We start from the raw sequence: 14,247 nt of genomic DNA, 5'->3' as shown, positions 1-14,247 counted from the left end.
CAGATCAAGACACAGAACATTCCTAGCAATGCTCCTCATGTCCACTCCTGGTCATCCCCACCCCTCCAAAGAAAACCACTGCCTGATTTCCAACCTCAGAGACTCAAACCTGAAGTTTCTAAAAAACTGTGTTTCTGATATTTATAAATCAGGAATTCTATGGTTTTTGCCACCCTTTGAGAAATTAGATCTGGCAATCCTGGTGTGTGCTCCTTTGAGGCAGCAGCCCTGCTAACTCAGGGGCAGCTATCCCTTAGTGAGAGTGTCGCCCCATTAGACCTACCTGCAACACCTCCTTGTTTTGTCACTTGTCTGACACACTTATTTGTGTCTTCATATTTAAAGTGTGCTTCTTGTGGAAAGTATATAATTGGTCCTTGCTTTATTATTTAGTATGATAATCTGCCTTTTACCTGAATGGTTTAGGTCATTTACATGCAACTGTCCATATGATTAGGTTTAAGTTTACCATCTTGCTTTGTCTTTATCCCATCTTTTCTCTTAGATTGAATTTTTTTTCATTTTATCTCTATTCCATTTATTGTGTTATTAGCTACATGTCAATATTTTTGTGTGTTTACTCTAGAGTTTAAAATAGGCATCTTTAATGGGGTGCCTGGGTGGCTCAGTCAGTTAAGCGTCTGTCTTGGGCTCAGATCATGATCTCAGGGTCCTGGGATCAAGCTCCATGTCCGGCTCCCTACTCAGTGGGGAGCCTGCTTCTCCCTCTGCCTGCCACTCCCTCTGCTTGTGCTCATGTTCACACTCTCTGTCAAATAAATAAATAAAAATCTTTAAAAAAAGGCATCTTTAAGATATACAACTTTACCTTCAAATAACACTATATCTTTTCATGTTTAATGAGTACTAAACCTATTCTTGTATAATGTATAGGAACCTTTCAACAATGTATGTCCATTTTCCTTAAACTTCTTGTATTGTCTTCATACATTTTACTTCCACATCATAATTGTCATAAAATGCTATTATTTATACTTTAAATTGACAATTATAACCCTCAGATAATATTTACTCAATGGGAAACAAGACAAGGATGTCTGCTTTCACCACTGCTATTCAATATAGTATTGGAAGTTCTAGCAAGAGAACTGAGACATGAAAAAGAAACAAAAGACAAATTGGAGAAGAAGAAAAATTATGTCTGTTCACAAATGACATAATTTTATATGTAGAAAACCCTACAAATTCCACACCAAAAAACAACTGGTAGAGCTAACAAAATTCAACAAAGTTGCAGGATACAAAATACACAAAAATCAGTCATATTTCTATACAGTAGCAATGAACAACCTGAAAACAAAGTTAACAATTCCATTTACAATAACATCAAAAAGAATAAAATACTTAGGAATAAATCTAATGAAGGTGGTGAAAGAGTTGTATATTCCTACACCAAGTCAACGAAATATTCACGACAGAAATTAAAGAGAAGGTAAGTAAATTAAAAGACATCCTATGCTCATAGACTGGAAAACAATATTGTTACGGTGACAACACTACCCAAGGCTATGTACAGATTTAATGGAACCTCTATCAAAATTCCAATGGCATTTTCAGAAATAGAAAAAAACTCATTCTAAAAATTCATATGAAATCTCAAAGGTCCCCAAATAACCAAAACAATCTTGGAGAACTTTCAAAACTTACTACGAATTTACTACAGTAATCAAAACAGGGTGGTAATTAGCATAAAGAAAACAGACTAAAACAGCCCAGAAATAAACCTTCACATATAAGGTCAACTGACTTTTGATAATGGTGCCAAGATCATTCAATGGGGAAAGGATAGTCTTTTCAACGGAGTGCTGAGAAAACTAGATATCCACATGTAAAACTAAATATCCAACTTCCAAAGTAGTTGGGATATTACCTTATACCACATACAGAATTAACTCCACCTAGATCAAAAAGAAAACCATAAGAGCTAAAACTATAAAACTCTTAGAGGAGAGCATATAGGAAAGGCTTCATGACATTGATTTTGCAGTGATTTTTTGGATTTAACATCAAACATTAGGCAACAAAAGAAAAATAAACTGGACTTCTCCAAAATCAAAAATTCTTGTGCATCAAAAGATACCATCAAGAAAGTGAAAAGACAGTCCACGAAATGGGAGAAAATATTTGAAGATCTTGTATCTGATAGGGATTAATATTATTATTAATCTAATAGAGCTTCTAGCCCTAATTTCCAATTTACAAAAAAAAACAGGATAGAGGAACAAGTTAAACATTAGCCTGAGTAAAAAAAAAACAGACATATCTAGCAAAAGAGATATTCTAAAAAATAATTGGCCTGATAGGGGTGTTGTGCAAGATTAAAGAAAAGAGACAACAAAAATGCATGAACCCTGACTGAATCCTAGATTGTGACTAGGGGTCAAGGAGAGAGCTTTAAAAGACATTCTTAAGATAACTGGGAAAATACTAGTCTATATGTTATGCAAGGAAATGTACTCATCCTTAAGAAATGCACACTGACACAGTTAAGGGTAAAGTGTTATGATGTTTGAAACTTAGTTTTAAATAGTTCTGCTCCCCCCAAAATAAAAAGACAGAGAATATGACAATATCAACAACTGTCAAATTTCAGTGGAAGGTATGAGTGATCATTGTACTATTTCTTCTCTTCTGTAAACTTGAAAATTTTCAAAATAAAAAGTTTAGGGTAAGAAACCTTTAGGCCACAAAACTGAACAACTTAAAATGGTTAAAATGGTGAATTTAATATCATGGGATTTTTATCTCAAAACAAACCCCCCAACAACCCAGAGCTATGGGTATCTGACACTGTGGAGCTACTGCAGAACTGCCCTGCACAGCCCCATTCTCAAACACCATGACGTGAATGGCCATGACATTGGGTACAGTGGTATTCTCACGGAGTTAAAAGGAATACAGAATCTTTATGCAGAATTAAAAAGAAATTAGGATAAGATATATTGTATGATAAAATTACTTTTATATAATTTAGTTGCTATTATTTATTTTAGAATGCATAGGAGGAAGCAAGTCATGACGATTTGGCCCCAAATCAAGCACAATTGGTTAAGAGTAAAATGCTAAAAACAAAGCAAATTGGCCACACACCTGGGTTGATGGATGGAGGAGGTGGAGGGGGAAGAGGTCGGCCTTCTTTAATGGCTAGCGTACACTGCTTTGCCAATCGGATGGCGTTAATGAAGTCTTCATGTCGTTGTCTCCAGTTAGATCTCCTCACAGGTTGAGGCTATAAAAAACAAAACCAATATATACTAACCTAGACTGTACATCTCTCCACTGCAATTTTACTTTAACCTGAGATTTTAATTTACAAGAGACAGGACTGAAATTTGGAGGGAAAACAATTTGTTTTCAAAAGTACAAAAAAAGAAGTTTGGAAAATACAGTAATAAAATTTGCAATTCAGAACAGTGAGGGAAAACACAAAATATCAATCAGAAAAACAAGCTATAAAACTTTAAAGAAAGACTTAAATGTAAGATTAAAAGGGACTCTCTTCCAAGTTAATTGCTAGATTTAACGCTGCAGTAATGAAAACATAAACGAGATTCTTTTTTGCCACATCTGGAAAGTATCTGAAATACATTTCGAAATCTAAGTGAGCATGATTAAAAAGAAAACAGTAAAGGTGGATTATACTTACATGACATTACACTGCACTATCAAGCAAAAATGAAACCAGAGAGCCAAAAAGAGGCTTTAATGTACTTAAGGATGTAATCAAGAACAATAAGCAGATACTGATAGTACCTTGGATAGAGGAGCGTTTCTCACAATGGGAATGTCAGTACCCTGTAATCTTTGTTTCAAGGAATTGAAAGGTTTACGTTTTTTATTGAAGAGTTTTCTACATATTGGTCCATGCCTTTCCTAGAAAAGAAACAGCGGGGATTAAAATTTTTAACATGTACAGTCACAAGGTTTGTACTCAGGCAGCCCCCACTGGAGTGACAGGGTTCACCTTCGGAGCCAAGTTCATTCTCCAACTCTCAAAGCACAGCAGAGCAAATCCATCTGGCTCTCTCCACCCATGTTACACATCACTAGATATTGCGTGAGGGTAAGGTCAAGAAGAGGCCTCCACAGCTACAGAGACTTACTTCAAATTTGGTTTTATATATATTGAATTCTACCACTTGGGCTGTGTGAGTGGTTCCAGGCACTAAATAATGTTGTAAAGGCAAACTTTCTAGTTTAAATTGAAATAAATATTTCTGATATTGAGCTAGGTACTCACTGAAGCCCAGGAAGTTCTCCTGATTATGTCTTCTGTTCTGTTTCCTGCATCCACGATTCCCAAATTCCATGAGCAAGTCATCCAGTAACCTAACAGGGATCTGAGTCCCAACAATCCTAACATTCAGTTTTACCATCCTTTTGAAACAGTTCTTTGCACACAGCAGGAGGAAACTTAGTTCCTACCAGTGGAATCTTCTCAGAAAAACTCTTCTTACCACTCAGAAATTTCAAAACTGAATTTAATGGGGTCACTTTTCTACATACAGTAAATTAAACTACTTAACTTCCTCAAGGAGTAGAGAGGTTTCAAAGAAATATTTGAGAACATCTGCAAAAGACAACTGGGACAACCATACAAATAAGCGAAGGATACACCAATTCCATTTACATTATGAAGATATTTTCCTTTAATTTATCCAAACATTTCACATCCATGAAGTCATTTATTTCAGGGCAAATCTAAGCATTTAATATTAAGTTTTAAAATGTTACAATATTTAACATTTAACAGACAATCAGCAGGGAAAACATTCTTTACTCCAGCCAAGTAATCTTTAAGTACTCAGCATTTCTAGTACATAAGACAGGGAATCAACACAGAGCTTTGCTTGTGTACCACCCTTACAAAGTCTGTTACAGCACCACTATAGGATTATACCAACAACTTCCAACTAAATGTCCTCTTCCTTGGTGGATATGCAACCCATAATAGTTAACACACAGTTCCTTCATCCAACAAAATACGGGGCTCTATAAAAATCCCTGCACCTTGTTACAAACAAGCCATACCATTTTATTTTATTTTATTTTATTTTTAAAGATTTATTTATTTATTTTAGGGAGAGAAAGAGAAAGGAGGGGAGAGGGAAAGGGAGAGAAAAAATCTCCAGCGGACTCCCCGCTGAGTGTGGAGCCCAATGTGGGGCTCCATCCCATGACCCTGAGATCATGATCTGAGCCAAAATCAAGAGTTGGAAACCCACTGAGCAACCCAGGAGCCCAAGCCATACCATTTTAAATTAGAGAGAGAAAGCACATCACTTGATCAAATGCTCTTTGTAGCTTGGAGAGAGGCCTAGAAGTAAAACCCAAGAGGACCCAAGACATACTTGACATTTAGTGATTCCCAAATGAATGGTACCCTCTAGGTCTCAAACTCGTTCTTACGGGGTGCAGGCCTGGTTTGGCAAAAGCAGCACACCGGTAGATTCCTGGGCCTCAACAGGCCCTCGAGTTCCTGCTTCTAAATTCAGGAAGCTCTATCTACAGTTAATTAGAACAGATATTTCATTTTTTAAAATTCCCCAGGAAAGAAAACCTACAACTTCATTGTACAGGCTTTCACCCCAAATGCAGTCAGGTATATAGTCCAAATTGTTTAAGTTTCATTACGTCTCCTTGATCTAAAATGTTCAAATTCCGAGTTGCATTATCACCTCCAGTTTTCTTTTTTTAAACATTTTTCTTGGGAATCTCTTTATAATAGTGGAATCTAAAACCTGTTTGATTCCTTAATTTTGAAATAAATTAAGCTTTTATTCCATTTTATAGGCATCAATCAGAGGATCTGACGTGCAGTTAGTTTGAATCTGATTAACAATTAGATCTTGGAACAGGCCTTACACCCATTTTGTTCAAATTACATAAAATCCCTGAAATTGAAAGGTTCTGTCTTTATACGTGGCAAAGCAGTAAACAGAGGGAGGTTAAAGGACTTGTCAGAATTAGTGACAAATTTGAGGCTAAAAGCCAAGTTTCCAGATGCTCCAAATTCAATGTTCATTCCTCTTGACTAGCTAATTTCCCTGGTGCTTTGGCCTTAAAATTTGAATTTTTGATGCTTATAGAAAAGGCAGAAGAGCCAAAACCTCTCAAGAGACAATCAGCTGTGCCAAAACACTTTCATTTGGCATCCTTTTTCTAAGAGTACCATGTTTAATTAGGCTCCCTTTTGAATGGGGTGGCATCTATGTGCCTCCATGTCCTCCGGACCTGCCAGCCATAGGTTATGGACCTCTCTTCCCTTGCTTTCTCTCCACATCTGTCTTTAATCTTTGCCGCTGCAGCCTCCTCACTGACTTGACAGTTCATTTAACTCCAACGAAACACATCTACAAAATGTCTTTATGTTTACCAGAACATCTGCTGCAAAGCGTCTTCCACAGACTTCACAGGGAAGTAACTCCTGATTGCCATCTGTATAAGATCCAAAAGCACATTATGTTAGTTTCATGGAACTGCCTGCCTGAGAAGAAATGACTAACTGGAGGGGACCTCGATAGCTTGATCTCCTCACTCTTTTCCCTCCCCACCAACTTCCTTCTCTTAGGAAGATATTTCATGAACTCACCCATCTTCTTTTTCGAATATAGACTTCTCACTTAACAGGTAAATTCCATGTCCTTCAGGCAACCAGAGTACAATTCTTTAATATATTCTTAAACTAAGCGCCTAACAGCTTTGCTTTAGACATAAGTACAAAGTTAATACTTCAGTATAAAGTCATAAATTATCTAATGGTAACATTTTTAAGATTCCTCCTAGGATGTAAGGCTTATGTGTGTGCTACATGAAGGCGTGGCAATTTTATCACAGATCATATGAAAAGAGTCACCTAATCATCACGTTCAAACTTTCCTGAGAACGGCACTCTCTCAATAAATGCTCTTTGCTGGGAAAAACCCCTACCTGACAGGAAGGGAGTATAAGATACTGATGAAATGGACCAGGTAGAACTAACGGGACTTCTATTCAAATCAGGAAAGATGGCACCATTACAATGCAGAAGCACGGGAGCATGAGCATCATCCTAAGGACGGGGGTTTGGTCGGACCTCTTAATGAGGTCAGTGAATAACACTCACTGCTAGCATTTTATATGCAGTAGTGAATGAGTGAGGGACTGTAATCACAACACAGTCACTACTTGCTATTTTTAATATTCAAGTAGGGTTTTTAAAAGTTAAATGAGGAATAGAATCAATAAAAAAAAAAAAAAAAGAGGCTGAGACTGCACCCACATGTGCCCCATGTCTCAAAGTACCTGACCCATAGCAAGGTGCTCAATAAATACTTGTTGAATGTGTGGGCCAAACATGAATTGAGTTCCTACCTTAGTACCAATCCTTCATTCTATAAATATCTGCTACATGCAACTCTGTGGAAATATTGAGAGCAACCTACACATGGGTCCAGCAGAGAAAAGGAGAGAGAGTGTGCATTAAATGAAGTTAAGTGTCACAAGGAAAGGAAAACATTATGGAATTCTGTAAAGGTTTCACCTCATTAAGTTCATCTGGAGTTGAGTATATAGATTAGAAAAGCTGATCATGGAGATGACTTCATATTAGGCTAATCATCTGGGCTTTATTCTACAAACAAGGGGAACAATCAGGGACACTGAGTAGGAAGAATCTGAACAGAACTGTGGAAGGCTGAATGGATGGTAGTGGGGAGGGAAGACACTATTTCAGTTAAAAAGCTAAAGGTGTAGGCCTGAAATGGAAAGAAAAGAGGAAATGAGAGACACTGTGCTCAAAGAATTGACATGACTAGATGTGGAGGGAGTAAGGAGGTGACAAAGAACAGTGCAGACGGACTGAGAAGAGGGTCGGGCTGTGGACAGAAACAAAATTTGAAAAGGGCCATCTTAGTAAGAAAAATGACCTCAGCTTTGGAAATACTGAGTTTGAAAGAGTTATCCAGCCAGCAGGATGGAAATGAGGGAGGTCAGGGCTAGAGCCACAGATGTAGGCTTTGTTTGGAGAGTGATGTAAAGGCATGATATTGCCAGGGAAGAGGTCATGGAAAGAGAAGTACAGGGATGATCCCTAGGGAACTCCGTATTTAAGGGCCAAGAAGATGAGGATGATAAGCCAGAAGGAGAAACAGGAGAGAACAAGGTCATGGAAACCAAGAGAAGACGGTTTGAAAAAGGAAGGACTGATTAACAGGAATCAGATGGTAGCTCATTACAGACATTGTTGATTTAAATGATTTCTTCTCACATCTGCCAGATGGTATTGTATTTGCAACACAGGTCATCCATTACAGCATACAGAAATATTACTCTTCCTCTCTGTTCTTTTGGCCTTCTAACTCTGTAAAACAGAGTCTTATTTTTTTTTCAGCAAACCGATACTTACTAGTTAATAAAAGGTAATCATTTTAATAATAAAACTGCTTTTTCTAAACCAATAATGATGATTTCTATTTTTATGAATAGTACTATAAGGTTTGTATGGTATTTTCCTGTTTCCTAAACACTTTTCCTAAATAATCTCATTTACTCCTCACAGAGTTGGGACTATTTATTTTTTTAACAGGTAAGAAAACAAAGGTTCAAAGTTAGGGAACTTCTCAAAGACCACAGGTAGTAACATGGAGACTCAAACCCAACTCTCTATTTCCACAAGTATTAAAACCATATTCAACCATCACCATAAATATAGGTATGTCGGTACTAACCTGCAAAACAAATGCAAGTCCCTGAAGGATAAAGAGCCTTTGATTTAAATCAGTGAGTTTTAATTAGTTCAATGACTTTAAAAGAATGACAGATACAATAGGATTCAACTGAATACCTGAAATTGATAGACCACCGCACTCTGAACCACATTCGGTTCTGAAGCTTGACTATAAGGAAGGGAACACCTGCCTCCTAAGTTGAATTAAACATGGAAATCAAGGTCTTATCGTGTTTGTGACAGAATGCTATGTCACATGGAATATGTGACCACTAGAACCTTAGAAGAATCATTTAAAACAACCAAAATGCCTTGCAACAGGTGAATGGTTAGACTGTTACAGCCAAACCCTGGAATACTGTTCAACAAAACAGTACTGATACATGCAACACCTGGATGGATCTCAATGCGGAGAAAAGCCAATCTCAAAAGGTCATGTACTGCATAATTCCATTTGTAGAACAATCTCAAAATGACAAAATTAGAGATGGAGACTAGATTAGTGATTGCCAGCATGGAGGGATGGCTGGGGAGGGAGGTGGTTGCGACTGTAGAATGAAGGTGACCTTTGAGTAGTGGAATAGTTCTGGGGGTACTTAACTGGCTCAGCTGATAGAGCATAGGACTCTTGGTCTCAGGGCTGTAACTTTGAGCCCTATGTTGGATGTAGAGATTCCTTAAAAATAAAATCTGGTGGGGGGGCAGGGAGAAAAGGAATAATTCTAGATCCATATTGTGGTGGTGGATGGGGGTAATACATGTAATAAAATGGTATGGAACTATAAATACACATTATAAACAAGTATATTTCCTGGTTTTGATATTGTACTAGTTATTTAAGCTGTAACTTAAATTGGGGAAACGGTAAAAGGTGAGTGGGAATTCTTACTATTTTGCAATTCTTGTGCACTAATTTTGTCAAAATAAGAAATTTAAAGAACTATCTGGGGGTGAGCAAATTATGACCAGTGGGTCAAATCTGAAGCTGTATGTTTTTGTGAATAAAGTTTTGTTGGCAAACAGTACCCATTTGTTTACATGTCTATTGCTGCTTTTACACTACAACAGTAGAGTTGAACAGTTAACAGAGACCATATGGCCTGCAAAGCCAAAAATCATACTAAGAAATAGGTTGCCAACCAGTGAATGAGAATGTAGTGATTAAAAAGGATTTATGGTAGAAAAACATGGAAAATGTTAATGATACATTTTTATTCACATATTTACAAATAAAGACTAGGAGTTATATAGATTATGCACACATATATATGTGGTTAAGAGTAAAGGTGATTAGTTTCCTGCATTTTCCATTTTTCTACAAAGATTATTCATTATCGTTTTAAAAATTAAAACAGACATTTAAAAAAAAGAACCTTTTGATAGAAAAGATTCTAAAAAGATCAGTATCAACTTAGCTATTTCTATCTTTCTAATAATAGTAGACTATTAAAGTGGCCATTATTTTTATACATTGGCTGTTATTTTTACACTTTGGTTTAAAATCTTAGAAAATTTTTAGAATGAGGAAAAGAAAGTGATCTGGAAGCCATCAAAAGTTTTGTTTAGCATGTTAACAATGAAAAATAAGCATTATAAAGATCTCAGTTCAAAAGTTTTATAAGAAGCCTGGAGAGGATTATGGCTATAATGAAACTGGAAAAAATTCTACCTCTGACTAGACATTCTTTCTGAGCTGGGAGTTGAGAACGCTTTGTACAGACACCTACCAATCCACATTCCCTTATAAAGACATGGTGGAGAAGAGAAAAGGAGGACATTTTCTCATTCAGTTGTCAGCGAGTCAAAGAACTTAAGTCGTCTACAATCCAGAATATACATTAGCAATATCGACATCTTCGATGGCCCTATGATTAAGTAATCGGGGTAGCGTTTGACCTTAACTCATTCACTCACCTCAGGAACGTGAGTTATGAAAGAGGAAAAGGAATTAAGACAGGATGGCAGAGAGAACACTCCATCAAATTTTGCTTTCCACCAAAACCCCAACAAGGTACAGTAAAGGAAAACAGAGACAAAGAGAACTGCAAGGTCAGGAAGAGGACAAGAAAAGAATTCGACTCTGTAAAACTGACCGACATGGTAAGTGACTTGGAGGACTTAGAACTACATCAGAATCCACTTCCCAAGCTGACAGCAGGGAGAATCAACCACCTAGATTTTTATCTTGAACCCTTCAAAGTCATAGGAATTCCCAGAGCAGCATGTACTTGTGGGATTGGGATGAGATAAATGAGGAAGAACCTGCTAAAATATGGAGGGCCAAGATAGAAGTTTTCTGAAAAGAAGTTGATTCCTAGATCCCCTCCCTCACTCTACACCCCCTGGGTGACAGCCCTCCCCAACTCTCGCGTAAGTCTCCTCTCCAAAAATGACAAAAAGAGATCTGTGCGTGAGTCAACACTGAAGGCATGGGTAGGCAGAGAGATGTATACACGTATTTATGGTTGACTCATTATTTGTAGTAGCTATATTCCATAAAGTCTCTGTGAGCACTGAAGGAGCAAATACTGACTTATTACTTCTAGGGGGAATATAGGATTAGGCTCCTGTGAGCCTCTGGTCACACTATTTTTATCAACCTATCAATGTACAACCTTGTTTTATTTTTCTACTTAAAGACACCTTGTGTAAATATATATTGTTGATTCAGTAACAGTGAACACTCAAGCCTGGATGAAGCTTATCTAACAGACATATTTTCTCCATAAGGCACATCACACCCTTCCTGCATTTCAACACATTTGGGAGCCATTTTAAACAGTGAAATCACCGAGAAAAATTGTAAAAACATGAAAAAATGTGGCACAGACTGAAAAGGACACTTGTTTACAGTATGAGAGCTGAAACAAGGCGGCAGGGCATCACCTTGTTCCACCGTTGCTGAGAACATGCATGTCGGGTGACTCAGCTTTTCAACTGCTACGTGCAGGTCTGTGAATCACCATAAAAGCACCGTGCATATTGATTCTAGAGTTTCAAATTTTAGCAAATAGGCAAATTTGTAAATAAGGGACCTAATTAATGAAGCTGATGGCATGTGTGTGTGTGTATATGTATATATAGTGATTAATCTAGTGATTCCCCTCATGAATAGTGATGCTGAAAGCAGAGTATACACCTCAAACCCCCTTCCTCTACTTGGCTCACATTAACTCTGCCTGTCAGACTCTTCATTCTCAAGACAGAATGAAAATTCCCTGAGAATATAACCATTCCATGACAAAATACATACGTAGATACCAACACTGGGAAGATTCCCAAACAGCTCACCCAGATCACTCTACAATAAAGCTCAAAATCATCAAATGCCACTCATCCATTCAGAATTTCCAGTGTGTCCTTCCTCCAGTCTTAATCATGAGCCAACAGACAGGAATTTCCAAAGATCTGTGGAAAACTCTAGCATATAGGCCCAAAACAAATAAAAAAGCAATTTAAAGAAAAATTAAACTCTTAGAAATTAAAAGCCTTATAGGAGAAATGAAAAACTGAAGGAAGACTGGAAGATAAAATCAGGGAAATTTCTCAGAAAGTAGAGTAAAATGGCATAGAGATGGGAGGAAAACATAAGCAGTTCAAGTACGTCTGGTCCAGAAGGTCCTACTCCAAATAACAGTTCAAGAGAGAAAAGGAGAAAACACAAGGAAGAAAATAAAAAATTTTTAACAATTTCCAGAAGTGAAAGCACATAAGCTTCCATTGAAAAGACACAGCACAATGGATGAAAACATATATGTAAGATCATTGTGAAATTTCAGAACGCTGGAGACAGAAATTCTCCAACTGAGATGAAAAAAAATAGCAGACAAAAAGATCAAGAATCAGAATGGCTTCAGATTCCCATACAGCAAACCTGGAAATGAGGAAAAATCCTTTAAACTTCTGAGGGAGAATAATCTACAAACTGTAGTTTCATACCCAGCCAAATGATTGATCACATATGGGGGTTGAGTACATTTTTCAACATGTAGGGTTTCAAAAAGTTGACATCCCATGCACCGTGTCTCAAGAATTACTAGAGGATGTGCTTCACAACAACGTGAGTAAAACATACAGCAAACAGGCAATTCAACACACGAGGGAGAGAAAGTAATTCCCAGGGTAATAGCTGGCCACCAGAACCAGAGAGCAACTAGTCCATACTGAAGATGTACAATGAAGAACAGACATGTTGAAGGCTGTCATGAGCAAGATATTCACTACCTTTGTAATCTGTCCTGGTATATTTGGCTCCCACTGTTCTATACTTGGCTTGTTTGACCCTGTCCCAGTGGAGTGCTCATTCTTCCCTTCATATTCTGACATCTGGATGAGTGGAGAACACTCATTTCACTCCACAAGAAAGTTCTGCATTGATCTTGAGATCATGGTGACCTCAGAAAGCAGAAAATGTAAAATGAGCATACAACCACTAAGCATATTTCTACAGGAGATCCACGATGCTCCAGCTGTGGTGGCTTGTGTTCCCTAGGACTCGATCACCTGGCTCAATGACATCTCCTCTTGGGGCTCTTGTAAATTCTAGAAGCTGAACTTAGGCTCAGAGACTATTCAGCTCAAGGATGCTTTCATCAACTGGTAGTAAATATTGCCCTTATAAAGCCAGATTTGTGTTTCAAAACTAAACAAGATAATGCGCTTAGGAATACCATACAAACCAAGGTTCCTGGGGGGATGGGGTGGCTAGGTGATGGACACTGGGGAGGCTATGTGTTATGGGGAGTGCTGTGTGTTGCGTAAGACTGACGAATCACAGACCTGTACCCCTGAAACAAATAATACATTATATGTTAATTAAAAAAAAAAGGAATACCATACAGCTAATGATTAATATAATCTAGATAGTACTTAAGAGTTACTGAGGGGAAAGAGTGGAATGAAACTGAGGAACCACAGGTGGCTTCTATGTTCTATGTCTTAACTTGAATAGTGCAATGTTTTTGTTTTATTATACATTCTCGTATAAGTTCGACAATTAAAACATAATGCCATTAGAATTTTTACCTTCTCCTGACCCTTCACTATAACAAACAAGCTGGATAAAACATACTAACATACAGGAAAAAGCGACATAAATGTACTGATAATGTAACTATAAAGTTACAAGATGGCTGGAGTTGTCCTTTACCTGAGATCATTTGATGATGTCACAATGGAGATGTGGATACAATGGACCACAGTTAATATACACAAATAGTGATAGCTTTTGATACTCAGCCTTATTGAAAAAAACAGCTCTAAAGTATCTAAAAAAGTGATTTTATAACAAGCATTAAGTTCTCATACAAAAGAGGTACTTAAGGCACACCAGGCAAACCCTTCATGACTTTGCTCCTACCTGGGATGTCTTAGGCCTTCTTTCTCCTAGCTAACACTGAGGCTCGGTCCTATTGTTCCAAGTTAAGCAATTCTTTGGTGAACTCTCTTCCCTATCCATTTATTTATATACTACCTAGTGATCATTTACCAAATGGCAGGAGATATTGTAGGCTATGGGG

General features: G+C 37.5%; 1 protein-coding gene across 1 annotated transcript in view; it reads right to left on the bottom strand.

The window, feature by feature from the left end:
• Positions 1-14,247, bottom strand: part of ZC2HC1B (zinc finger C2HC-type containing 1B) — a 43,085-nt gene that overhangs the window by 27,316 nt on the left and 1,522 nt on the right. Inside the window, exons 2-4 of the mRNA XM_008695036.2 lie at positions 6,398-6,459; positions 3,775-3,894; positions 3,112-3,250 (exon numbers count right to left, since the gene is read on the bottom strand). Of these exons, the coding sequence (XP_008693258.1) occupies positions 3,112-3,250; positions 3,775-3,894; positions 6,398-6,459 (321 nt within the window). The remainder of the gene's footprint in view (positions 1-3,111; positions 3,251-3,774; positions 3,895-6,397; positions 6,460-14,247) is intronic.

Source organism: Ursus maritimus, unplaced genomic scaffold (genome assembly GCF_017311325.1).
Source record: "Ursus maritimus isolate PB19 unplaced genomic scaffold, ASM1731132v1 scaffold_13, whole genome shotgun sequence".
NCBI lineage: Eukaryota > Metazoa > Chordata > Mammalia > Carnivora > Ursidae > Ursus > Ursus maritimus.
Note: the sequence above shows the minus strand (reverse complement) of the source record. Positions and strands in the feature narration are given on the sequence as shown.